This window comes from Bombina bombina, chromosome 11, assembly GCF_027579735.1.
Source record: "Bombina bombina isolate aBomBom1 chromosome 11, aBomBom1.pri, whole genome shotgun sequence".
NCBI classification, from domain to species: Eukaryota; Metazoa; Chordata; class Amphibia; order Anura; family Bombinatoridae; genus Bombina; species Bombina bombina.
In genome coordinates, this window is record NC_069509.1 from 85,471,181 (window position 1) to 85,499,178 (window position 27,998).

Below are 27,998 nucleotides of genomic sequence, written 5' to 3' on the forward strand. Positions count from 1 at the left end.
ACGAGTTTTGCGTTAGCCTTAAAAAGCAGCGTTGAGAGGTCCCAACGCTGCTTTTTAACGCCCGCTGGTATTACGAGTCTGACAGGTAGAGACTCACCGCTCACTTTTCTTCCGCGACTCGAGGCTACCACAAATCCCCTTACATCAATTGCGTATCCTATCTTTTTAATGGGATTTGCCTAATGCTGGTATTACGAGTCTTGGAGAAAGTGAGCGGTAGAGCCTTTACCTCCAAGACTCCTACCGCATTTAAAAGTCACTAGTTAAGAGTTTTATGGGCTAACGATGGAACATAAAGCTCTTAACTACAGTGCTACAAAGTACACTAACACCCATAAACTACCTATTAACCCCTAAACTGAGCCCCCCCCCATCGCAAACACTATAATAAAATTATTTAACCCCTAATCTGCCGACCGGACACCACCGCCACCTACATTACAGCTGTGAACCCCTAATCTGCTGTCCCTAACATCGCCGACACCTATATTAAATTTATTAACCCCTAATCTACCCCCCCCAACGTTGCCGCCACCTACCTACACTTATTAACCCCTAATCTGCCGACCGGACATCGCTGCCACTATAATAAATGTTTTAACCCCTAAACCGCCGCACTCCCGCCTCGCAAACACTATAATAAATTTTATTAACCCCTAATCTGCCCTCCCTAACATTGCCGCAACCTACCTACAATTATTAACCCCTAATCTCCCACCCCCAACGTCGCTGATACTATAATAAAGTTATTAACCCCTAAACCTAAGTCTAACCCTAACCCTAACACCCCCCCTAAGTTAAATATAATTTAAATAAAATGAAATAAATTTACTATAATTAAATAAATTATTCCTATTTAAAACTAAATACTTACCTATAAAATAAACCATAAGATAGATACAATATAACTAATAGTTACATTAGGATTTATATTTATTTTACAGGCAACTTTGTATTTATTTTAACTAGATACAATAGCTATTAAATAGTTAATAACTTTTTAATAACTACCTAGTTAAAATAATTACAAAATTACCTGTAAAATAAATCCTAACCTAAGTTACAAATACACCTAACACTACACTATCAATAAATTAATTAAATAAATTAAATACAATTTTCTAAAATAAAATACAATTAAATAAACTAAACTATATTACAAAAACAAACACTAAATTACAAAAAATAAAAAAATATTACAAGAATTTTTATCTAATTACACCTAATCTAAGCCCCCTAATAAAATAAAAATAAAAAAAAAAAAATAAAATTCCCTACCCTATACTAAATTACAAAAGTAATCAGCTCTTTTACCAGCCCTTAAAAGGGCTTTTTGTGGGGCATTGCCCCAAAGTAATCAGCTTTTTTACCTGTAAAATAAAATACAAGACCCCCCCAACATTACAACCCATCACCCACACACCCCTACTCTAAAACCCACCCGATCCCCCCTTAAAAAAACTAAAAACTACCCCATTGAAGATCACCCAATCGGAATTAAGGTAGGAAAAATCTGATTGGCTGATGTAATCAGCCAATCGGATTCAAGTTCAATCCGATTGGCTGATTGGATCAGCAGATAGAATGCGAGGTCCATTCTATTGGCTGATCCAATCTGCTGATCCAATCAGCCAATCGGATTGAACTTGAATCCGATTGGCTGATTACATCAGCCAATAGGATTTTTCCTACCTTAATTCAGATTGGCTGATAGAATCCTATCAGCCAATCGGAATTTGAGGGACACCATCTTGGATGACGTAATTTAAAGGAACCTTCATTCGTCTGTAGTCGTTGGGAAGAAGAGGATGCTCCGCGTCGGATGTCTTGAAGATGGACCCGCTCCGTGCCGGATGGATGAAGATAGAAGATGCCGCTTGGATGAAGACTTCTGCTGGATGGAGGACCTCTTCTGCCCCGATCGGATGAAGACTTCTGCAGCTCCGGATGTCCTCTTCTGGCCCATCGGTGCCCGGCTGGGTGAATGGCTCAAGGTAGGGTGATCTTCAATGGGGTAGTGTTAGGTTTTTTTAAGGGGGGATCGGGTGGGTTTTAGAGTAGGGGTGTGTGGGTGGTGGGTTGTTGGGGGGTCTTGTATTTTATTTTTCAGGTAAAAGAGCTGATTACTTTGGGGCAATGCCCTGCAAAAAGCCCTTTTAAGGGCTGGTAAAAGAGCTGATTACTTTTGTAATTTAGTATAGGGTAGGGAATTTTATTATTTTGGGGGGCTTTTTTATTTTATTAGGGGGCTTAGATTAGGTGTAATTAGATTAAAATTCTTGTAATTTTTTTTATTTTTTGTAATTTAGTGTTTGTTTTTTGTAATATAGTTTAGTTTATTTAATTGTATTTTATTTTAGAAAATTGTATTTAATTTATTTAATTAATTTATTGATAGTGTAGTGTTAGGTGTATTTGTAACTTAGGTTAGGATTTATTTTACAGGTAATTTTGTAATTATTTTAACTAGGTAGCTATTAAATAGTTATTAACTATTTAATAGCTATTGTACCTAGTTAAAATAAATACAAAGTTGCCTGTAACATAAATATAAATCCTAAAATAGCTACAATGTAATTATTAGTTATAGTAATTTTATTTTTTTAGTAAATTTATTTTGTTTTATTTAAATTATATTTACCTTAGGGGGGTGTTAGGGTTAGGGTTAGACTTAGGTTTAGGGGTTAATAACTTTATTATAGTAGCGGCGACGTTGAGGGCGGGAGATTAGGGGTTAATAATTGTAGGTAGGTTGCGGCGATGTTAGGGAGGGCAGATTAGGGGTTAATAAAATGTATTATAGTGTTTGCGAGGCGGGAGTGCGGCGGTTTAGGGGTTAATACATTTATTATAGTGGCGGCGATGTCCGGTCGGCAGATTAGGGGTTAATAAGTGCAGGTAGGTGGCTGTGACGTTGGGGGGGCAGATTAGGGGTTAATTAATTTAATATAGGTGTCAGCGATGTTGGGGGCAGCAGGTTAGGGGTTCATAGGGATAATGTAGGTGGCGGCGGTGCCCGGAGAGGCAGATTAGGGGTTAATAGTATAATGCAGGTGTCAGCGATAGCGGGGGCGGCAGATTAGGGGTTAATAAGTGTAAGATTAGGGGTGTTTAGACTCGGGGTTCATGTTAGGGTGTTAGGTGTAGACTTAGAAAGTATTTTCCTATAGGAAACAATGGGGCTGCATTAGGAGCTGAACGCTGCTTTTTTGCAGGTGTTAGGTTTTTTTTCAGCCAGCTCAGCCCCATTGTTTCCTATGGGGAAATCGTGCACTAGCACGTTTTTCCAGCTTACCGCTACCGCAAGCAACGCTGGTATTGAGGGTTGAAGTGGAGCTAAATTTGGCTCAACGCTCACTTTTCTGAGGCTAACGCAGCCATTCAGAAAACTCGTAATACCAGCGTTGGCTTAAGGGAGCGCTGGGAAAAAAAGGCTCGTTAGCCCCGAAAGTTTTTACAGACAAAACTCGTAATCTAGGCGAATGTTTATTTAAAGGTTTCATGTTACTTCTTACAAACTTATAGATGTGGAAACCGTTGCAAGATACCTGTCTGGTATGTAACAATAAGTAATAAAGAATAAGGGGCCTATTTATCAAAGGTCTTGCGGACCTTATCCGACAGTGCGGATCAGGTCCACAAGACCTCGCTGAATGCGGAAAGCAATACGCTCTCCGCATTTAACATTGCACCAGCAGCTCACAAGAGCTGCTGGTGCAACGTCGCCCCCACCCGATCAAACTCGATCAGGTTGATTTCCGGCGATTCCTGTCCGCCTCATCAGAGCAGCCGGACAGGGTTATGGAGCAGTGGTCTTTAGACCACTGCTTAATAACTGGTGTTTCTGGCGAGTCTGAAGACTCGCCAGAAACACGGGCTCACAAGCTCCATTTGGAGCTTGATAAATGGGCCCCTAAGTATTGGGTCTAGACTGTCCCTTGAAGTCTTTGTAACACTCATATAGATAAAACAAATTTACTATTTGGCGTCCACAGAGACAATTCACAGACATATTTACATTTGCAGTGTGAAACTTCTGAAGTGTTACAATTTACTGAAAGCACAGTCATTTAAAGGGACAGTCTACACCACAATATTTATTGTTTTAAAAGATAGATAATCTCTTTATTACCCGTTCCCTAGTTTTGCACAACCAACACAGTTATATAAATACACATTTAACCTATGTGATTACCTGGTATCTAAGCCTCTGCAAACTGCCCCCTTATTTCAGTTCTTTTGACAGACATCCATTTTAGCCAATCAGAGCTGGCTCACCTGAACTCCACGTGCGTGAGCACAGTGTTATCTATATGACACACATGAACTAACACCCTCTAGTGGTGAAAAACTGTAAAAATGCCCTGAGAGAAGATGCAGCCTTCAAGGGCTTAGAAATTAGCATATGCACCTCCTAGGTTTAGCTTTCAACTAAGAATACCAAGAGAACAAAGCAAAATTGGTGATAAAAGTAAATTGGAAAATTGTTTAATATTACATTCTCTATCTGAATCATGAAAGTTTATTTTGGACTAGACTGTCCCTTTAAATTAATTAAAGGGACATGAAACCTAAATGCTTTCTTCCATTCATCAGATAGAGCATACAATTATAGACAACTTTCCAATTTTCTTATGTTTTCCATATTGCTTAATTCTCTTGTTATCCATTGTTGAAGAGCAGTAACACACTACTAGGAGCTAGCTGAACACATAAGGTGAACCTATGACAAAAGGCATATATGTGCTAGCTCCCAGTAGTGCGTTACTGCTCCGGAGCCTATATATCTATGCTTTTCAACAAAGGATACCAAGAGAAATAAAATCAAAGAAGATACAAGTAAATTGGATAGTTGTTTAAAAGTATATGCTGTATCTGAATCTTAAAATATTGACTTTACAATCTATTTAAGCAACACAAATAATGGGCAAAGTATAACTGGAAAATCTGGGCAAACATAAATAGTAAGTCTTATTTTTTTATATATATATTTTTTTTAAATAATGCTTATAAAAAACAAAAAGAACATTCATATATTATATGGAATCTATACCCCATTGTTTTGAGATGTACAAGTGCTGAGTATATCTGTCAACGAGGTGCAATGATGTATCAGCGTCATTGCAGAGACCTACAAAGACAAACAGATTTCTCAAACATTTCCATCAGCAAACATTTGTTGTTTAAATAGGAATAATGTTAATATAATAACAAATAAATAAAAAAGGGACACCCCAAGGTCAGAAATAAATTGAATTGTTGAAATGGAGAGCCAAACATAATGGTTAACATTACCTGCTGGGCTTTGAGTTGAAGCCTATACAAGTTTTTATTTACTTAGTGGAAGAATTGTTTGACTTTTGTAAATAAAAACAATGATATGAGGTTACAGTTGACAGCTGATCACGATGGTAGCAGGGTTCACAAAATGCTGTCAAGAAATAGCCCCCACTTTTGATTTAAACATGTATATTTTTTACAATTGAGCAGTCATTTTATCCCATGGCTGCCAGTGACATACACATCAACCATTTTCTCTTCAGCTGCTGCACTATAAAAATAATAGTGAATTGACTTTCTTGACTGTCATTTATTTTTTTTTCTGCTCCATATTTGGAATACATTGAGGCATAGGAGGTTTTTTACATTTAGTTAAAACTCTTGCACTTTTAAGTGCCCAGTATTTATGCGACAATTTTACTGGACAGCCTTCTTAAATACTGGACTAATACAAAAAAGAGGAAAATAAAGCATCCTTAAATACAAACACATCCCCCACAACCTATTAAATTCAAATAACTCCTGGAACCTTATCCTATTACCAATAACCCTTACCCCAGTCCAAAAAAAAATAAATTGTATTATATTTATTATTATATTTATTAAACACCATTAAAATCTCTATAAAAAAATAAGCAAATAAGCGGATTAAAAATATAAAAGATCTGTATGTACAAATATCCTGTATCAAATAAGAAAAAGTTTCAGACTAATCCTCTGTTGCAAATAAAAGTCTATTTTATTTTATACAAGGTATATAAACAGGTTGTCCAAGCAATAGGTCAAATACAAATATCCCTAGTGTTCTGGCATAACCCCTATCAAAAGTAAATATAGCTAATGTTCAGAGCCAGACATTCGAATAATACAATTATTCCCACTGTTACAGGAGACACGAAGTAAAAGGTCCCTCTTTCACCGTTCATTGTTTTCATAACAATAATAATAATATTGTTATACAGGACGACATAAAGGGAATGGCTTTATCTGACTCTCGTGTCTCACCACAGCAGATAATTAAAAAACTATTGGGTATTGTAATGTCATTGTCACACAGTTATCACACCATTAGTCCATAATTAAATACCAAAGCAGTGGAAATAAAGAAACACCAACGTACGTTTTGCCATAGGGTTCCTTTTAAACCATCTAATAACCAATCAGAGTTTGTATAGCCAACAGACCTCTGTGTTACGTCACTTGAGTCGCTGCAGTCCCAAACAGGGAATTTAAACTTGATCTTGTAACTCATGTCAGTTATAAAGTAAAAATCTTTGTTCATATTCTGAGCACCCCATTTGTTTAGTATGCACATATCACATACTGGAATACTTTATTCTACACCGTTTCTCAGGGCACACCCGTCATTTCTTATTAGTCACTATACGTTACCTCACTGCAGCTATACACACTCCTCTTCTCCAAGTAGTCGCTGTTCTCACGTGACCCACAAACATAAACAACATCTTAGACGTAATCCAGTGTCATTTGCATTTGTTTGACAGTAAATTAGTATCAGCATGTTCATCGTACATTCATCACTTGTACAGCCACATAGACATCAGTAGAACGTATAGTGACTAATAAGTAGTGAGGGGTGTGCCCTGAGATACACCGTAGAATAAAGTACGCCGGTATGTGATATGTGCATACTAAATGTATGGGGCACTCAGAATATGAGCAAAGTTTGCATATTTTTACATTATATATGAGTTACTGGATAAAGTTTAAATTCCCCCATTTTGGATCGCAGCAACTTAAGGGACTTTATACGGAGGTTTGTTGTCTATTCAAACTCTGATTGGCTATTAGATGGTTTAAAAGGAACTATTTGACTTTCACTTGGGTTCACCTTGACAAAGCTATGGCAAAATGTACGTTGGTATTTCTCTATAATCCTCTAGGAAAACTTATCTAATCATTATAAACAGAAAAACACCAATAAATTCTAAGGGGATTTTTGCAGATAAAGCCTTTGCTATGTTTTCCGAAAGGATTTTGATCGAGGCGAATGTTATCCCATGATTAACAATTAATTCTTCACAAAGATTTTACAGGTCGTTCATGGACGCAAAATATAGCCATCCAAAATGGAAGTAATAATGATGATGATTAACCCCTTCCCGACGTTAGGATGTTCTATGCCGTTCTTACTGCACTTGGCTTTAGTGCCGTCAGGACGGCATGGAACTTCCTAGCCGTTCAGCGGTACTGAAGCCAACGGCACTTGCTAAATGGGATTGCAGCCTGGAGGGCATGCCTAGCGTCATAGGGACACTCCCCTCACCAGATCCCATCATTAAAATCTCGCGATTGTATGCATGATTGTGTGATTTCAATTTGTTTACATCGGAAGGTTGTTCCAATGTAGAAAAATGTGCCTGGTCATGAAAGGGTTAAACAAAGCAATGTAAAACAGTACCAAACCACAATCCCTACTCCAAGGTGCAGGCAGAGGATGCCATCTTCCCAATGACAAGGCAGTCCAGCCAAAGAACATGTCTAAAAGGGTCTTTATTTGTCCATGTCATGACTAAGGGCCAGGTTGTGCTTTGAAATTATGTCAATTTGTTTAGGACCTCTATGGACAAATAAAGGTGCCTTTAGACATATTCTTTGGATTGACTCCTTGGTTCTATTATGATCATGATAGCCCAACGTGTTATTATTATTGGTTACTTATAGTGCCGACAGATTAAATAGCGCTATAAAAAGTTTCAAAGTCCATGGGGAACAGTGCATTACATATGCATACAAGTACAGTAAGGGTGGGTTACATTTGTGAAAGTTCATTACAAACAGTAAAATATTTAAAGGGACAGTAAAGTCAGAAAGGGACAGTAAAGTCAAAATTAAAAACTTAAATGGATTAGATAGAGCATGAGATTTTAATGATCTTTACAATTTTTAATTTTGCTTAGTCCCCTTTGTATCCTTTGTTAAAGAGTAATTATTGGCGTGCTCAGGGGCTTAAACATATATTTAGTCATCTGACAGCAGAATTTGCAAAAAACAAATTATGTTTCTCTGATAATTTCATTTCCATCGTTACGAGGAGAGTCCACTGGGCGGGAGCTGTGGACTCTCCTCGTAACGATGGAAATAAAATTATCAGGTAAGCATAATTTATGTTTTCCATCTAATACGAGGAGAGTCCACGGCTTCATTCATTACTTGTGGGAAACAAATACCCAAGCTCTAGAAGACCCGGAACTAAAAACGGGAGGGTAAAAAGTAAGGTGGACCCTATTCTGAGGGCACCACAGCCTGCAAAACCTCTCCCCTAAAAACAGCTTCAGAGAAGCAAAAACATCAAATTTGTAAAACTTTGTAAAAGTGTGTAAGGAGGACCAGGTAGCCGTCCTAAAAATCTGCTCCATAGAGACCTCATTCTTAAAGGCCCAAGAAGAAGCCACAGCTCTTGTAGAGTGAGCCGTAATCCTCTGAGGAGGCTTATGTCCCGCTGTCTCATAGGCCAAACGAATCATGCTCCTCAGCCAAAAGGATAGAGAAGTGGAAGAAGTCTTCTGCCCCTTGCGATTCCCCAAATAGACCACAAACAAAGATGAAGTTTGTCTGAAATCCTTCGTAGCCTGAAGATAGAATTTCAAGGCTCGAACCACATCCAAGTTATGAAGTAATCGTTCCTTTAATGAAGAAGGATTAGGACACAAGGAAGGACAGCCTTATCTGCATGACAAACCAGGTAAAGAGGCTCACATTGCAAGGCCGCTAATTCAGAAACCCTGTACGCTGAAGCAATGGCCAGTAGAAAAAGAACCTTCCAAGACAAAGTCTAAATGCCAAGAGAATGCATAGGCTAGAACGGAGCCCCCTGCAAAACCTTCAGAACCAGATTTAAACTCCAAGGCGGAGCAGAATGTCTAAACACAGACCTGATCCTGGACAGAGCCTGAACAAAAGATTAAATATCAGGAAGCTTTGTGAGCTTCTTGTGTAACAACACCGATAGTGCTGAAATCTGTCCCCTTAGGGAACTGGCTGCATGACCCTTCTCCAAACCGTCCTGGAGGAAGGAAAGAATTCTGTATACCCTGACCTTATGCCAGGAATATCCACAAGATTCACACCAGATTAAGTAGGTCCTCCACACCTTATGATAGATGCGACGTGTGACCAGCTTTCTGGCTTGAATGAGAGTATCAATCACCTTCTCATAAAATCCTCTTCTAGCTTATTATTGTTATTATTATTATTATTATCATTATCATCATCATCATCATCATCAGGTATTTATAAAGCTCCAGCAGATTACACAGCGCTATACAAGTAATAATAAAACATTACAAGGATGCATTACATACACAAACAAACACGTACAGTATTGGGGTACATTACAGTTGTAGGTGCAATAATTGAGTTATACAAAAGGAGAGGAATGCCCTGCCCTTAAGCACAATCAGTAGTAGTTCACTTTAAATACAAAGTGGCCTACAGGTATAGAGGCTCTCAAGCTTACAATCTAAAGGAGAGGGAATGGACACAGAAGGAAAGGAGAAGGGAACTATGTCTGCTATAAGGCAGGGTAAACTGAGAGTGAGTAGTGATATAACCAAACAATAATACAAAGTGTGTGGTGAGTGGGCAAATGAGTATTGGAAAAGAGTAACAGAATGTGGTTAAGTGTCAGTACAGAGGCTGTGAGAATGAAGTAGTGTTTCTATCCTGTATTATTAGTGGCAGCTGCACCTAATTGCTGTTAGGAGGTGTGTATATATTACGGTGAACAGCAGGGAGGGAGGTGGAGGGAGGATTGGAGGGCTAGTGCTTGCAGAGCAGGGTAAGTTGTTTAGTTAGAGGTGCAGCTGTAAGAAAGAATGGTAAGGTGACAAATCCTGGTTTATAAAGTAAGGGGGGAGGTGTAGTTTGAGACAGGGTAGAAGGAGAGACAAGAGATTGGAATGTTACAATAATAAAAGTTAACAGCAATCCCATATTAGCCCAACAGATATAAGAAATAAGTGCCCTCAGTGTCTTGATTGGATATATCTTTTAGATAAATTACCTTTTCAAATGGTTTGCAGAGCAGGGTAAGTTGTGTAGTTAGAGGTGCAGCTTTTCAAATGGTTTGCAGAGCAGGGTAAGTTGTGTAGCTAGAGGTGCAGCTTTTCAAATGGTTTGCAAAGCAGGATAAGTTGTGTAGCTAGAGGTGCAGCTTTTCAAATGGTTTGCAGAGCAGGGTAAGTTGTGTAGTTAGAGATGCAGCTTTTAAAATGGTTTGCAGAGCAGGGTAAGTTGTGTAGTTAGAGGTGCAGCTGTAAGAAAGAGCTAAGACTAAGCGTTCAATCTCCACACAGTCAGCCTCAGATAATCTAAATTCTGATGCACGAAGGGACCCTGTACCAGCAGATCCCTGCGACAGGGCAACCTACACGGAGGGGACAATGACATCCCCATTAGATCCGCAAACCACGTCCTCTGTGGCCACGATAGAGCAATCAGGATAGTTGATGCTTGCTCCTGTTTGATGCGTGCCACTCACGAGGTAGAAGAAGTGGTAATGGTGGAAATATGTAAACTCAGTTCTGCCTGGGGATCCCTGGACCGTGACCCGTATCTGGGTAGCTTGAAGTTGAGTCTGGACGCCATAAGATCTATCTCCGGAGTCCCCCAACTGTTGCAAATCTCTGCAAACACTTTGGGGAGAAGAGACCATTTCCCTGGATGAAAAGACTGTCTGCTGAGAAAATCTGCTTCCCAGTTGTCCACACCGGGGATGTGGATCGATGATAGCGAGCAGTCGTGGGCCTTCACCCACTCCAGAATCCGAGAAACTTCCCTCATGGCTAGAGGGCTTCTCGTTCCCCCTTGATGGTTAATGTGAGTCACCGAGGTAATGTTGTCCGACTGGAATCTGATGAACCTGGACGATCCCAGGAGGGGCCACACCCCCAGAGCATTGAAGACTGCCCGAAGTTCCAGGATGTTGATTGGGAGAAGAGACTCCTTCCAATTCCACCTGCCCTGTGCCTTCCTGGCACCCCAAACTGCTCCCCAACCTCAGAGACTCGTGTCCGTAGTCACAATCTCCCAAGATGGTCTGAGGAAGGATGTCCCCTGGGACAGCTGATCTGGACGGAGCCACCAAGACAGAGATTCCCTCGACCAGTCAGTTGGGATAGGTCCGAATGATCGCCATACCACTGCCTCAGCATGCATAGATGAAGAGGCCTCAGATGGAATCTGGCGAATAGAATGTCATCTATAGAGGATACCATGAGCCCAATCACCTCCATGCACCGGGCCACTGATGGCCTTGAAGAGGATTGAAGGGCAAGACAGTTGGAGACAATCTTGCAACGTCTCTGGTCTGTTAGGAATATCTTCATGGCTATGCAATCTATTATCGTGCCCAGGAACTCCACTTTGATACTGGGAACCAGGGAACTATTTCCTGAGTTTATCTTCCAACCATGAGATTGCAGAAGAAGGAGAAGGGCTCTTGAATGTTCCTCTGCCACCCGGTAGGACGGAGCCTGAATCAGGATGTCGTCCAGATAAGGAGCTACTGCTATCCCTCTGGATCTTGCCACCGCGAGAAGAGCTCTCAGAACCTTTGTGAAGATTCTTGGAGCAGTAGCCAGCCTGAAAGGAAGAGCTACAAACTGGAAGTGCTGATCCAGAAAAGTGAACCTTAAGAACCTGAAGTGATCCTTGTGAATTGGCACATGAAGCATCCTTCAAGTCTATTGTAGTCATAACCTGACCCTCTTGAACTAGGGGCTGTATAGACCTTATTGTCTCCATTTTGAACGATGGGACCGACATAAACTTGTTTAAGCACTTTAGGGCCAAACATGTCCTCCATCTTTGGAACCACGAACAGGTTTGAATAGTACCCTAGACCCCTCTCTGCTAGATGTACCGGTGCAATTACTCTTAGAGAGGAGAGATCCCTCACACACTCTAGAAAGGCATCTTGTTTCTCTGGTTTTGACAATAGGTTTGACAAGAGGAATCTGCTTCTGGGAGTATGAGTTTTGAAACCTATCCTGTAACCCTGGGCAACAACCTCCAGAACCCATGGATCATGTACGTCTCTCATCCAAGCCTCCATGCAAATAGATAGTCTGCCCCCTACGAGATCCAGAGACAGATCAGGGGCCGCCCCTTCATGCCATTTTTGTCTCTGCGGGCTTCTTGCTCTGCTTGGTTTTATTCCAAGACTGGGAAGGCTTCCAAGATACCTTGGACTGCTTGGGTTTCTCGTTAAGTTGCGGAAGTTGGGACCTGTCTTAAATAAAGGGATGAAAATTAGGACCTTTAGGTTTATTCTTCTTATCCTGCGGTAGAAAGGCACCCTTGCCCCCCCGTAACCGTGGATATGATAGAGTCCAGGCCTGGACCAAAAAGAATCTTTCCCTTAAACGGAAGAGAAAGCAATCTAGATTTGGATGTCATGTTAGCAGACCACGACTTCAACCATAGAACAGAAAAGCCTGATGTCTTGGCATTCAAGTGAATAATCTGCATATTAGCATCACAGATAAATGAATTAGCAACCCTCAGGGCCCTAATTCTTTCCTGTATCTCCTCGAGGGGAGTCTCCATCTTGATTATTTGTGACAGAGTCACATCAATAGGTAGCGCTCCCGCCACCGCATCGACCACGGCTGCAGGCTGAAAAACGAACCCCGTGTGCTAAAACATCTTTCTTAACAGGGTCTCTAATTTCATATCCATGGCTTCTTTAAACGACGAACTATCCTCAAGCGGGATAGTGGTGCGCTTAGCAAGTGTGGAGATGGCTCCGTCTACTTTAGGGACAGATCCCCACAATTCTAGCTGTGATTCTGGAACCGGGAACAATTTTTTAAATGAAGAAGGATCCAAGCCTCTTCCATTCATTCCTAATAATATTCAACATCTTTACGGGAACCGGTAAATGTCTGGGGCACTACCATGTCCTCATAAACCTTATCGAGTTTAGGAATAGAAGGTTCCTCTGGTTACTTCGGTTCCGGAACCTCTAGAGTAGCCAACACCTCTTTTAAAAAAAAGCATAAAAAACAGCCAGAGATTTAGAGGCTGCAGATTCCGACCCAGATAGAGAGTCCTCTGAAGTATCAGAATCCTCTGCATCAGCAGATTATCTAGTCTCAGATACATCCAACGAAGTAGATGACCCCTGGGAAGGATAGCAATGTTTAACCTTTTGCTTGCGCTTAGCCTGGCGAGGTAAAGCACTAAAAACCGCAGACACCGCCATTTGTAACTGCTCAGCAAAATCAGCTGGCAGCATGGCCCCTCCCGCAGGAAAATTAAAAGTGCACTGGGGAGCTGCATGTGTAATCATAGATGAATGTAAGGGGATGCTCCTCGCGGGACAGAGAGCCCTCAGAGGTGGACGACTCAGTGGTACTAAACATATTTTTTCTTTTAGATAACACTTTTTTATTGAGGCATTTGGAACATAGTTAAGCAGTCGGGTATACCGAAACCTCCTCACAATAAACACAGGCATTAGATTTAGGTAAAGAGGGAGTACCCTCTAACATATCAGAGTCCGTCATAGCTTGTGCCGTTAATGTGGACTTTAACAGGATTTAAATGGCACCTTTATACTCCCAATGGCTGGGGCACTCACCACCTCCAATGACCCAGGCCCAAAGAGAAAATCGCTTTCGTCTCCTGCAACTGACGGTCAGGAAAGGAACAGGAAAAAGCCACATCCAGTCACATGGAGTGCCGTGCAGGACCGCCCCTGCAGCCTAGAAAAAATGTGCCAAATAAACAGGCTGCGCATTAATCCAAGGAAGTAAAAGCCTGACTGTTCCACATTGCCTAAGCCACGTCTCACACATGTTGCAGCAAAAACACAATAAAGCAATCATGTATACGTCTCCCCTGTTCAATAATTACCTTCCAGAGATATTAACCATTGATTCTATACAGATAAAAGGAGCCACACTGTGACCTTGTCTTCTTGCTTTATCATTACATAAATAAAAAATGAAACAATGTTACCAGAATCTAAAAGAAAAAATATGTTTAGTACCACTGAGTCGTCCACCTCTGAGGGCTCTCTGTCCCGCGAGGAGCATCCCCTTACATTCATCTATGATTACACATGCAGCTCCCCAGTGCACTTTTAATTTTCCTGCGGGAGGGGCCATGCTGCCAGCTGATTTTGCTGAGCAGTTACAAACGGCGGTGTCTGCGGTTTTTAGTGCTTTACCTCGCCAGGCTAAGCGCAAGCGAAAGGTTAAACATTGCTATCCTTCCCAGGGGTCATCTACTTCGTTGGATGTATCTGAGACTAGATAATCTGCTGATGCAGAGGATTCTGATACTTCAGAGGACTCTCTATCTGGGTCGGAATCTGCAGCCTCTAAATCTCTGGCTGTTTTTTATGCTTTTTTTTAAAAGAGGTGTTGGCTACTCTAGAGGTTCCGGAACCGAAGTAACCAGAGGAACCTTCTATTCCTAAACTCGATAAGATTTATGAGGACATGGTAGTGCCCCAGACATTTACCGGTTCCCGTAAAGATGCTGAATATTATTAGGAATGAATGGAAGAGGCTTGGATCCTTCTTCATTTAAAAAATTGTTCCCGGTTCCAGAATCACAGCTAGAATTGTGGGGATCTGTCCCTAAAGTAGACGGAGCCATCTCCACACTTGCTAAGCGCACCACTATCCCGCTTGAGGATAGTTCGTCGTTTAAAGAAGCCATGGATATGAAATTAGAGACCCTGTTAAGAAAGATGTTTTAGCACACGGGGTTCGTTTTTCAGCCTGCAGCCGTGGTCGATGCGGTGGCGGGAGCGCTATCTATTGATGTGACTCTGTCACAAATAATCAAGATGGAGACTCCCCTCGAGGAGATACAGGAAAGAATTAGGGCCCTGAGGGTTGCTAATTCATTTATCTGTGATGCTAATATGCAGATTATTCACTTGAATGCCAAGACATCAGGCTTTTCTGTTCTATGGTTGAAGTCGTGGTCTGCTAACATGACGTCCAAATCTAGATTGCTTTCTCTTCCGTTTAAGGGAAAGATTCTTTTTGGTCCAGGCCTGGACTCTATCATATCCACGGTTACGGGGGGGCAAGGGTGCCTTTCTACCGCAGGATAAGAAGAATAAACCTAAAGGTCCTAATTTTCATCCCTTTATTTAAGACAGGTCCCAACTTCCGCAACTTAACGAGAAACCCAAGCAGTCCAAGGTATCTTGGAAGCCTTCCCAGTCTTGGAATAAAACCAAGCAGAGCAAGAAGCCCGCAGAGACAAAAATGGCATGAAGGGGCGGCCCCTGATCTGTCTCTGGATCTCATAGGGGACAGACTATCTATTTGCATGGAGGCTTGGATGAGAGACGTACATGATCCATGGGTTCTGGAGGTTGTTGCCCAGGGTTACAGGATAGGTTTCAAAACTCATACTCCCAGAAGCAGATTCATTTTTTGTAATTTGATAGGTTTTATTTTTAAATTAATGTTAGGATTTTTTATTTTAAAGGGGGTTGTTAAGTTAGGGGGCTTAGTAATTCAATTAGTTATTTGCATTGTAGGGGTTGGCAGTTTAAGGGTTAATAGGTTAATTGGGTTTATTGCGATGTGAGGGGTTGGTGGTTTAGGGATAAATAGGCTAAAGGGACAGTTAAAAAAAAAAAATTTTCCCCTTTAATTTGTTCCCAATGATCCACTTTATCTGCTGGAGTGTATTAAATTGTTTACAAGTATTTCCATTACCCTTATATTGGCATTTGAAAAAGATGATTTAGCCTGTGGTATCCTATCATGAAAGCTTTTGGCCTTAAGGCCAAGCTGTGAAAACACAGCCAATAGGAGAAATTACACTCCCAGGGGGTATAGAAGAGATAAGGTAATAAAATGTTACATTTCCATCGTTCTCTCCAAGTATTGGTGATTGGTTTACGGACGAAGATAAAGAAGCATGTATATGTACACAATGTGATAAAGTAATGAGATCTGATTATACCTACAAGCTCAACCCATTTTATTAGGTTGTGGCTTCAAAACACAAAATCAGCTAATTCATATACACAAATAACCGTAAAAACCAAATCTCATACATTTTATACTCTGCAGTTAGTAAAAAAAAGCAATTTGAAACATATTAAGGGAAAAACAATTTTATAGTATACTGTCCCTTTAATTAGGTTTATTGTTATGTAGTAGTGTCATTGGTCCTTATTACTTGCACAGCTTTGTAGAGGAATTTAGATGGGTGGAATGGTTTCTATGGTTGGAAAAACATTAAATGAATATGAAACCCCAAAATGTTCTTTTGTGATTCAGGCAGAAAAAACAATTTAATTTTTTTTTTTTCCAATTTACTTTTATTATCACATTTGCTTAAAGGGACATGACACCCAAAATGTTTATTTCATGATTCAGATAGAGAATACAATTTTAAACAACTTTCCAATTTACTTCTATTATTTAATTTGCTTTCTTCTCTTGTTATCCTTTGCTGAAAGGCTTATCTAGGCAAGCTCAGGAGCAGCAAAGAACCTAGGTTCTAGCTGTTGATTGGTGGCCCCAGTACTTTATAAAGTGACCACAGTAGTCTGTGACATGGTCCAGCCCCCCATACTGTATATAGTGGTACTGTATAGTGACACTGTTTACCCCCCCATGCTGTAGTAACAAGGTCTGTAATTTGCTGGTTCCACAAACATACACTCATAAATACACACACATTCACATACATACATACACACCAATGGGTAAAACAGAAAAACTAACCCCTGTAGTCAGAGACACTAGTGAAGCATCATGTCACACTCACATGATATCAGTGTAGACAGTGGCTGATCAACGTTTTTTTTTGTTGGTCTTCATGTAAGAACTTCAGAAGTTCAGCTCTTGTCTGAGCCAGGGCACTGATGAGTGAGTCATCAGCTGGTGCCTCTTTGTGTGCTTTTTCCGCTGTATCTACCTCAGATAGTAATCTCTGGTATAACTCCCTCCGCTTCCTGATTATCCTAGCCTTTTGTTTTAGAAATATGCCTCTAATTGTACACTTATGTGCTTCCCAGACCCCTGTGGGCTGGACCTCTGACCTCTCATGTATCTGGAAGTATTCTATTAAAGTTTTTTCGATTTCCAACCTCAAGACCGGATCGTCCAATAAGGTATCGTCCAGTCTCCAGACATATGGTGTGGTAGGTGCAGTAGACCATGACACCGAGCAAGCGATCGGAGCATGGTCCGACCACGTGATAGGGAGTATATTACTGTTCGTGGTGATAGTCAATCCTGTTGTGTCTGTAAACCAGTAATCTATTCTGGAGTACTTTCTGTGGGGGTGTGAGTAAAATGTATAGTTTTTAGCAGTAGGGTGCTGTGCCCTCCAAATGTCATGAAGTGCTGCTTCTTTAAGCAAAGAAGATATGCGTTTGAGAGCCCTGTGGGGGACGCTGGAGATTCCGTTGGAGGTATCTAGGGTTGGGTCCAGAGGGGCATTCATATCACCTCCTAAATACAAAACACCAGATTGTAACTCCAAGACTTTGTGGATCACTTTTTGGAAGAAGGTGTGTTGGTGTTGATTAGGGCAGTAGACGTTGACCAGGGTAATGGGCCTACCATACATGAGACCATTTAGTAAGATGTACCTACCCTCCGGGTCTCTGTGCACAAGAGTAGGTTGGAACGGTGTTGTAGAGCCAAACATAATTCCGACCCCATTCTTTTTACTAGGGCCGGATGCAAAAAAGGCAGTAGGGTAGTGTTGGTTGGACCAGCGTGGTTCATGACCCATTGCAAAGTGTGTTTCTTGTAAATAGATAATGTCCCCCCCATGTCTGTGTAGATCTCTAAGGACCATAGAACGCTTAGCGGGGCTGTTTAGACCTTTCACATTTATGGAGATCATTTCGATGGGGCGGGACTTAACCTGTGAGCTTACCATTTTCTATATGGGGTAGGGAGATGGGGGGGAGAGAGGAAAAAAAAAAAAAAAAAAAAAAAAGGGGGGGGAGAGCAAGTGATGGAAAGTGTAGAGAGGGGGAAAGACAAAGAGGAGAGGTGTTAGGTTGGGTGTTAGAGAGAAGAAGAAAAACGACCTTGGTCGTAAACAAGTATATGGAGATTCCGGAGAACCTGTGTTTCAATCAATTTATAGTAGTAATAAAAACAAAAAACAAAACCAAAAAAAGGAAAAACTGAGTAGTTTAATACTCAGGTATGTACCTAGGTTCTGATAAAATGACTAACAACTAAGGTACCAAAGCAGGGGTAGTGTTCCCTGCCATCTTACACTCTATTTTAACATCTCTTTTGTAAAACTTATAACAGTAAACAAGTACGATTATGAATTGCAGATCATTTAAACTTCCCTCCCAGGGTTAAGCGGGGGTACCCAACTAGTGATCTATTATGACTAATAGGGGAACGTAATCTCTGAGTAACCTTTATTATGATCGAAATTATTCAAGGCCTACGGAGTTAGAGCTCCTCCCTATATGATGCTAAGGGCCATTCTTTATCTAGAGGCTCCCTATTATCTAGTCGAACATTGCGGACCCCCAAAGTGTATTCTCTCCAGCAGACCTATATAATGACCCAAATGTGATAGTGACTAATGTATGGCAATCTCACTTCAACATAGTTTACAGACAGAGGGCAAGAGAATTAATGCGCTCCACTTGGTTTACTTTTTAGGTGGATTTCCAGTCTTCTAGTCTGTCCTCAGATTATAAATATTTCTCAATTTTAGCTAAATTTTAAGAGCTTATCCCCCATGAAGAGATTACTATCACATATCTACTAGGATCATTTTTCCATGTACTCTTTGTATAGGTAGCCCGATGGTTACTTAAGTCTAAACGGGAACTAATCTTTCTATAGAACCAAAGAAGATAAGGTAATAAAGAAAAAACAGGAATGCATTCATCATATTTATATTCATAACATATCAACAACATTTTTTTTTTTAGGACTTAACTGGGTCTTGATCAGTCTCTCTCATCTGTCAGATGAACATATGTCCATGTACGAAGTGCAATATAAGGCAGTTCAGAAAAAGAGAGAAAGAGGAAAACAGGAATGCACCCATCACAATCATATTCTTAACTTATCAACAAAGATTTTTTTTTTTTTTTTTAAACTTAACTGAGTCCTGATCGATCTCTCTCATCCACCTGGTGAACATATATCTGTATGCAAAGTGCAAAATTAAGCAGTTCCGTACATAGTAAAAAAATACAACTGTAAGTCTCTCACCGCTCAACCCGGGAGATGATGGATTCTGTTGGTTTCTTCAGCCCTGTGGTCCATGGGGGCCACAGGAGCTTTATCAGGGAGCCTGATGTTGAGGCCCAGAGCCTGATTAAAGGATGCCAGGTCCGCAGGAGTCTTGAGGACGTGTGTGGCGTTGTCTTTAGCAACAATGAGGCTTGTGGGGAAGCCCCACCTGTATGAAATCCTGTTGGCCTTTAGTGTGGTTGTGACGAATTTGAGGTCTCTCCTTTTTTGGAGGGTAGTCGGGCTGAGATCTGAGTAAACTTGTATCTCTATTCCTCTGAATTCGATCAGCTGCTTATTCCTGGCCATTCTCAGTATCTCCTATTTTTCTTTAAAGGAGAGCAACTTTAGGACAATATCCCTTGGAGGGGCTCTATTTGGGGGTTTAGGGCGCAGTGCCCTATGGGCTCTCTCTATTTTAACCTCTCGGCTTGTTTCATCATTTCGGAGGTACCTGACAAAGTCTTGTATATAAGCTAGTATTGCAGGAGGTTCAACTGTTTCGGGGACCCCTCGCAGCCTAAGATTGTTCCTCCGACTGCGATTTTCAAGGTCCTCCACACGGTCTAAGAGTGAGTGAACAGTGTTCTCCTGTGCTTGCAGGACACTAGCTTGGTGTTGCAGGTCTGAGCTGAGGGCTTCGTGTTTTTCCTCTGCCTGGGTCACTCTTCTATCAACCGCTGCGACATCTCTTTTCAGCTCTTGGAACATTGACTTAAAATCCCTCATGGCCTCTTTGATATCTTCCTTTGAAGAAAGGAGCTTAAGATCTTCTTTAGTCACACAGTTCTGATGAGTGGGCAATTTAGGGGTATCATGAATTTGTGCTAAGGTAGATTTCAGCTGGGCATCTTGTTTCCCCGCTGGTGTTGCAGGTTCAGTTGATATTAGGTAGTTTTCCATTATAGAGGATTGCGTATTTTTAGGCAGTCTGGTTTGTCTTCTGCTGGACATCACATATATATAGTCCGTTTGGCTGTTTTTGTTAAAAAGAGGACAAATAAGAGGAGTAGGAGGAGGGCCCAGCTATTGATGACTGATCAAACTGTTAATTCCCTCTTCACTTGGAGTTATAGCTTCTCTACCTCCCTCTCCCCTTCAGACATATGTTATATAGAGCCCAGCAATATATAATGTCCCAGATAGAAGTGGATTGTGGTGATAATAAAAACGATTGTTTAGCTTCTAACTCAGTTATCAAGTTAATAGGCCTCTCAGTTCAGCAATAAACAAAAGCTTATGCACATAGCTATGGTGCAGCTCCCTTTAGTGTGATACGGTAATGCACTCGAGATAGTGACCTGTTGTGTCTGCAGAACTAAACAGGGCCCAGCTCTCCACCATTACCAACTTAGCTACATATCAGGCCTGCTGGGGTGTCAGAATTTGCAGGGCCCAGACACAGTCTATTAGTTTTCTCCCCCTTCTTCCCACCAGGTAATTTCGGCCGATAGGATGGCTGTGGTAGCTTACCCTGTGAGGCTTGTATGATGTGCGGCCTTCAGCCACGTGGTCGCTACTGTCTGCGGCGAGAACTCCAATCTCCCAGCCACTCCGCGCCCCCGGCTCTTATTATGGGGCTCCGCTAGTTGGGGTGAACTTGCCAGGCAGACCGCTGCTAATCTCCGATGTCTAGGTGCGCGGTTACACACCTCTGTTGCTGGGGGTAAAGGCGTCTGTGCTGGGAGTGATGGCGGCGCTATCGCGGTTTCTCAGGGTTGCACCGGGTGACTCCGCTCCGGCTCAGACCCCCGAGGCTCTACTGGTAATCCGATCAGTCTCCCTATGGAGGAGCGTGGAGCGTGTAGCTAGGCAGGGGTATTTTCCCTGGAACTGTGGATGCTAGTTCAGCTGGGCCGAAGTCGGGTGGTGTGTGCTCCAGGCTCCTTTCAAGCAGATCTCTCTTCAGCCAGGGGTTTTAAACTTGGTCCGGTTGGGGAGTCAGGGTTGAGGGATCCTAAACTGCTAATTTTTCATATTAAACTTAAGATATTGTGTACTTATTTTCGGTGTAAGATTGGCAGGGACAGCAGAGCTTTTCTAAAAAGCAGCCATTCTCAGCAGTGGCTAGGCTCCGCCCCTGATCAACGTTTTTTATTAAGAAGAAAAAAAAATTTAAGCTGGGCCCCAGTCGCTGTTGCGACCTCTGCACCCCCTGTAGTTCCACCGCTGTTCAGGAACACTACATGACAGGAAATTGTGCTGCCATCTAGTGCTCTTCCACATCAATAACATTCTGCTGCCATATAGCGCTCTAGATATTTGCACACTGGTAAGCTTACCTCCCTGCTTTTCAACAAATGGTAGTAAGAGAACTAAACAAAGTAAATTAGAAAGTTATTTAAAATTGCTCTATCTGAATCATGACAGAAAAATATTGGGTTTCATGTCCCTTTAACCCTTCACATAAATAGCTATAGTTTGATGTTTTTGCTTTCTAAATAATTCTTTTTTTGTCATACAGGATTCCTATCCGAGATATTTAAAATCCGATATGTATAAGAATCTACTTGGACAAGCGTTTTTTCCTCCAGAAACCAAGAAAAGGTTGGTAAAAATTACAAAAGCTACAATGTGCAAACTTACATTGCATAAATAAATACATTTAAAAAAAAACTAATTTACAAGGATACCATAGCATTCTTTTTAGACATAATGATTTCACTGGAAGTCAAAAGAGTGAGAACAAAAGCAGTGCGTTTTGAAAACCAAAGTTTCCTATTAAAGGGATAGTCTAGTCAAAATTAAACTTTTATTATTCAGATAGAGCAACTTTTTAATTTACTCATATTATCAATTGTTCTTTGTTCTCTTGGTAGCTTTATTTGAATGGAAGCTTAGAAGCTGCCCATTTTTGGTTAAGCACCTGGGTAGAACTTGCTGATTGGTGGCTACATTTAGACACCAATCAGAAAGCGCTATCCAGGTGCTGAACCAAAAATGGGCCGACTTCTTTGCTTACATTCTTGCTTTTTTAAATAAAGATACCAAGAGAACAAAGAAACATTGATAATAGTAGTCAAAAAAGTAAAATTGCATGCTCTATCTGTATCATGAACGTTTAAAGGGACAGTAAACCTTAAAAATAATGTTATATAATTCTGCACATAGTGCAGAATTATATAACATTATATTAGCCAAACATTTATAAAACATAATTTCCCCTATTAATTTTTTAAAAAAACGCTGTTTCACAGACCCGCTTTCTGCTCTCTGCTGAGCGGGTCTGTTATATTTACTCAGCGCATCGGGCCAGCTGTATAGTCACAGCCCAGCCCGACCGTGCCATAAGACTGCAGCTCGCAGCGAGCTGCACTTAGTCTTATGGCGCGGTCGGGCCAGGCTGTTACTATACAGCTGGCCCGATGCGCTGAGTAAATATAACAGACCGGCTCAGCAGAGAGCGGGTCTGTGAAACAGCGTTTTTTTTTTTTTTAAATTAATAGGGGAAATTATGTTTTATAAATGTTTGTCTAATATAATGTTATATAATTCTGCTTTACTATAATTCTACTTTAATTTTGACTAGACTATTCCTTTAATAGGAAACTTTGGTTTTCAAAACGTACTGTATTACCTATGTAGTATTTTAGAATCTAATCTATAATCTAATCTATCTTTCCATGGTGGCATTACATAAAACAATTCTCATGCATATGAAAGAGCACAATTTTGGCATGTTAAAATAAAGTTTTCATGAAAATGGCTATTTTATAGAATTTAAGTATCAGATGGTCACTGTTTGTAAAGGGCAGCTCCAGCATACAGTGTCCATTTTAACTGGGGAAGCACCTGAGGTTTGTGCAGGAGGTGCTAGCTAGGGACCTGTACCAGTTGTGGGGGGGGGGAGTACCCACAAAATAAATAGATTATGCATACAGGGGGAAAATACAATTGTGTCTTTTCTTTTCACAATGTTATATTCCCATGTATACATAGTTGCACATCTTTATATATCTTGATGCCAAGTAGATATATACTTTATAGGCCAGATTACAAGTGGAGCGCTAACAGCACTTGTGCGCCATGTACTGTGTATCATGTACAGCCAAAAACATTTCATAACGCCTGCATGTGTAACTGCCCCATTATGTGTACTGCCAGTATTCTGGGCTTCCACTGCAGTCGCACCTGCTGCCCCCCCACCCTCCGTGTGGCAAACCTCCAGGACCCAGTCGCACCTGCGACCTTTGCGACCTTGTTCTGCCACTGATGTCCCTGCAAACTTAAAATGTAACCCACCATAAAATGTTACAACATAGCATGACAGAAAATGACAAAAAAATGCATATTTTGCTCTTTTACTTTGAGGTAAGTGATGTTTAGTAATTAAATTACTTGTTAAGAATATTGGTTTTGCCAAATAATCTCTTAAAAATGTACAAATCCTAAAATAAGGCTTTATCTATTCTGTGGTATTTTTGAAAATAAAAAGTGTAATTTTTAACACATATATAAGAGGCTCCAGCATTATTTTCTCACACACTCTGGATGGTTTGAACACGCCTGGTATCTTGTGAAACAGTATCATTTAGAGGGGGAAAAAAAGAATGAAGAAAAAAGCTTTTTTTTGCATATTCCAATTGAACTCTACAACCTCTACAAAAATAGCTCACTGAAATGCGTGTATGATATTCGCACTGCTGCTGTTGACAAAAGCCTCTATTTATATCCGAGTAATAACATATTAAAGTGATTTAAATATAAAAGGATCTGAATAAAATATCTATAAAGATTGATACTTATATGATTGGTGTCCGTATGTTCTCTATACTGGAAGTATCAACTTATCCACCATATTACCAACTCCTGCACTAATATAAAGCGCTGAGAGTTAGTTGTCAGGGTCAATTAGATGCCTATATTAACTCTTAAAAGGACATAATACTCATATGCTAAATTACTTGAAACTGATGCAGTATAACTGTAAAAAGCTGACAGGAAAATATCACCTGAGCATCTCTATGTAAAAAAGAAAGATATTTTACCTCACAACCTCCTCAGCTCACCAGAGTACGTGCTGTATAAAAGGTTATACTTCAGCTGCTGCCCAGCTGCAGGTAAAAAAAATAAAAAATAATAATAATTAAGAAATGAACTGCAGCCAATCAGCATCAACAGTGCTGAGGTCAAGGACTCTTTTACTGTGATCTCATGAGATTTCACTTGACTCTCATGAGATTTAATAGTTAACTTCCTTAAACTGAATAGGGAAATAACGTGTGCGCACGAGGCACACTCCCTTGTAAGTCGCGGGACAGACATACTGATTTCCTGCTTAAAGTCCTTTACAATGAGGTGTAAATATTTAGGACATTTTGAGGTAAAATATCTTTTTTTTTTACATAGAGATGTTCAGGTGATATTTTCTAGTCAGCTTTTTACAGCTATACTGCATCACTTTCAAGTGTTTCAACATTTGGGTATCATGGCCCTTTAACACTACCTCTATGCCTATCCACCTAATATAAGTAACCATTCCCAACTGTGCCACCTTGTGAAACCCTCCATATGGTGCACATACATGCCAATCCCATTTCACAATCTAGTTTTGTCAACTTCTTTCACATTTCAAGGGACCTTGTACCGTACATATTTATTAACTCTAATATGTTCCTAGTGATGTTTTACCCAGCTAGATTGTATAAACTTTTAATAAGTAGCTTGTGTTCCTCTATTTTGTGATTTAAAATAGCTGTTTTTGCCAGTTGAAACCACCACCTATACTGAAAATATAAAAAGTATTCTCTGTAGAAAGGCTATCGGCTAGATTACGAGTTTTGCGTTAGAGGCTATGCGGTGCTAACGAGCAGTTTATGCTCACCGCTCACTTACAGACAGAACTGGTATTACGGGTTTTTACAAACCAGACAAGAAGTGAGCGTTGAGCAAAATTTTGCTCATTACCGCACTCCAATACCAGCGCTGCTTACGTTAGCGGTGAGCTGGTGTAACGTGCTTGTGCACGATTTCCCCATAGGAATCAACGGGAGAGCCGGGTGAAAAAAAGTCTAACACCTGCAAAAAAGCAGCGTAAAACTCCTTAACGCAGCCCCATTGATTCCTATGGGGAAATAAAATTTATGTCTACACCTAACACCCTGACATGAACCCCGAGTCTAAACACCCCTAATCTTACACTTATTAACCCCCTATTCTGCCGCCCTTGACATCGCCGACACCTACATTATATTATTAACCCCTAATCTGCTGCTCTGGACACCGCCGCCACCTACATTATAGTTATAAACCCCTAATCTGCTGCCCCCAACATCGCCAACACTTACCTAATATTTATTAACCCCTAATCTGCCGCCCCCAATGTTGCCACCACCTACCTACACTTATTAACCCCTAATCTGCCGCCCCCAACGTCGCCGCCACTATACTAAATGTATTAACCCCTAAACCTAAGTCTAACCCTAACACCCCCTAACTTTAAATATAATTTAAAATAATCTAAATAAAATTACTATTATTACCTAAATAATTCCTATTTAAAACTAAATACTTACCTGTAAAATAAACCCTAAGCTAGCTACAATATAACTAATAGTTACTTTGTAGCTAGCTTAGGGTTTTTATTTTTATTTTACAGGTAAGTTTGTATTTATTTTAACTAGGTAGAATAGTTACTAAATAGTTATTAACTATTTAATAAACTACCTAGCTAAAATAAATACAAATTGACCTGTAAAATAAAACCTAACCTAAGTTACACTAACACCTAACACTACACTATAATTAAATTAATTCCCTAAATTAAATACAATTAAATACAATTAAATAAAATTAGCTAAAGTACAAAAAAAAAAACAAACACTAAATTACAGAAAATAATAAACAAATTACAAGATTTTTAAACTAATTACACCTAATCTAATCCCCCTAACAAAATAAAAAAGCCCCCCAAAATAAAAAAGCCCTACCCTACACTAAATTACAAATAGCCCTTAAAAGGGTCTTTCTTTTGCAAGATGTACCGAGTCCACGGTTTCATCCTTAGTTGTGGGATATTATCCTTCCCTACAGGAAGTGGCAAAGAGAGCACCCACAGCAGAGCTGTCTATATAGCTCCTCCCTTAACTCCACCCCCCAGTCATTCTCTTTGCCGGCTCTAAGCAGGAAGGGTAAAGTGAAAGAGGTGATAAACTGTTAGTTTTTATTTTCTTCAAGCAAGAGTTTGTTATTTTAAAATGGTACCAGTGTGTACTATTTACTCTCAGGCAGGAGATGGATGAAGATTTCTGCCTGGAGGATGATGATCTTAGCATTTGTAACCAATGCTGTTCCCACAGAGGCTGAGGAGTACAGGAAAACTTCAGTGTGAGGAACGGTTTTCATGCTATACAGCAATGAGATATGTTCAGTCATTTTTTTCTGGAGAGACTGTGATATTTCAGAAAGGCTGACAGTATCCCAACGAGGGTAAGGGTAAGCAGTAATCCTAGACTTATAGTGGCATTACTAAGTTTGCATAAGGGCTAATTGAAATTATGGTTGACACTCAGTTTGAATGATATGAACAAACGGTTGTGTGTACTGGGAGTGCTGTTAATAAGTTTTTGAGGGACAACTTTATTGAGGGTAAATGGCTTTTTTGGGGTTTTAGACCCCACATGGCTAGTTAAAACGCTTTGTGTGTTTTTGGGAGGCCTTAGAAACATCGAGTGAGATGGACGGCGCCTAATTTCGCTCCTCATTTGCGCAGTTGTTTTCTCTTGACAAGCAGCAATTTACAACACCGGAGGGTCCTTGTGAACTTTTTGGGCCAAAACAAAGCTTTAACCCCTCATTTCCAATCCCATCCCTAAGGGCAGGTAGGCGCCACAGCAGAGCTGTGGCAAGGTGCTGACAGGGTTTTTTTCCGGTTTTTGGCACTTTGTCAATCTGGTTTCCATATTTAAGGGTTAAATGTTTCATTTGCTTGTGGTGCAATCTTACTAAAGCTTATTGAATCTGCTGTAAAAAATTTGAAAAGTTTGATGCATTTTTAAGCAGTTTTGTAGATCGTGTATGCCTTTTTTTCTCTTAAAGGCACAGTACCGTTTTTTAAAATTGTTGTTTTTTCACTGAATAAAGTGTTTTCCAAGCTTGCTTGTCTCATTACTAGCCTGTTCAACATGTCTGACATTGAGGAAACTCCTTGTTCAATATGTTTAGAAGCCATTGTGGAACCCCCTCTTAGAATGTGTCCCACATGTACTGATATGTCTATAAATTGCAAACAGCATATTTTGACTTATAAGAGTTTGGTGCTGGATGATTCTCAGACAGAAGGAAATTGGGTTATGCCATCTAGTTCTCCCCAAGTTTCACAACCAGTAATGCCCGCACAAGTGACGCCAAGTACCTCTAGTGCGTCTAATTCTTTCACCTTGCAAGATATGGCCACAGTTATGAATTCTACCCTCACAGAGTTTTTATCTAAACTGCCTGGGTTGCAAGGGAAGCGCAGTAGCTCTGAGTTAAGAACAAATG

At 40.5% G+C, this 27,998-nt stretch overlaps 1 protein-coding gene across 1 annotated transcript in view; it reads left to right on the forward strand.

The window, feature by feature from the left end:
- Positions 1–27,998, forward strand: part of LOC128642128 (regulator of G-protein signaling 11-like) — an 801,065-nt gene that overhangs the window by 719,100 nt on the left and 53,967 nt on the right. Inside the window, exon 16 of the mRNA XM_053694807.1 lies at positions 21,982–22,064. Within this exon, the coding sequence (XP_053550782.1) occupies positions 21,982–22,064 (83 nt within the window). The remainder of the gene's footprint in view (positions 1–21,981; positions 22,065–27,998) is intronic.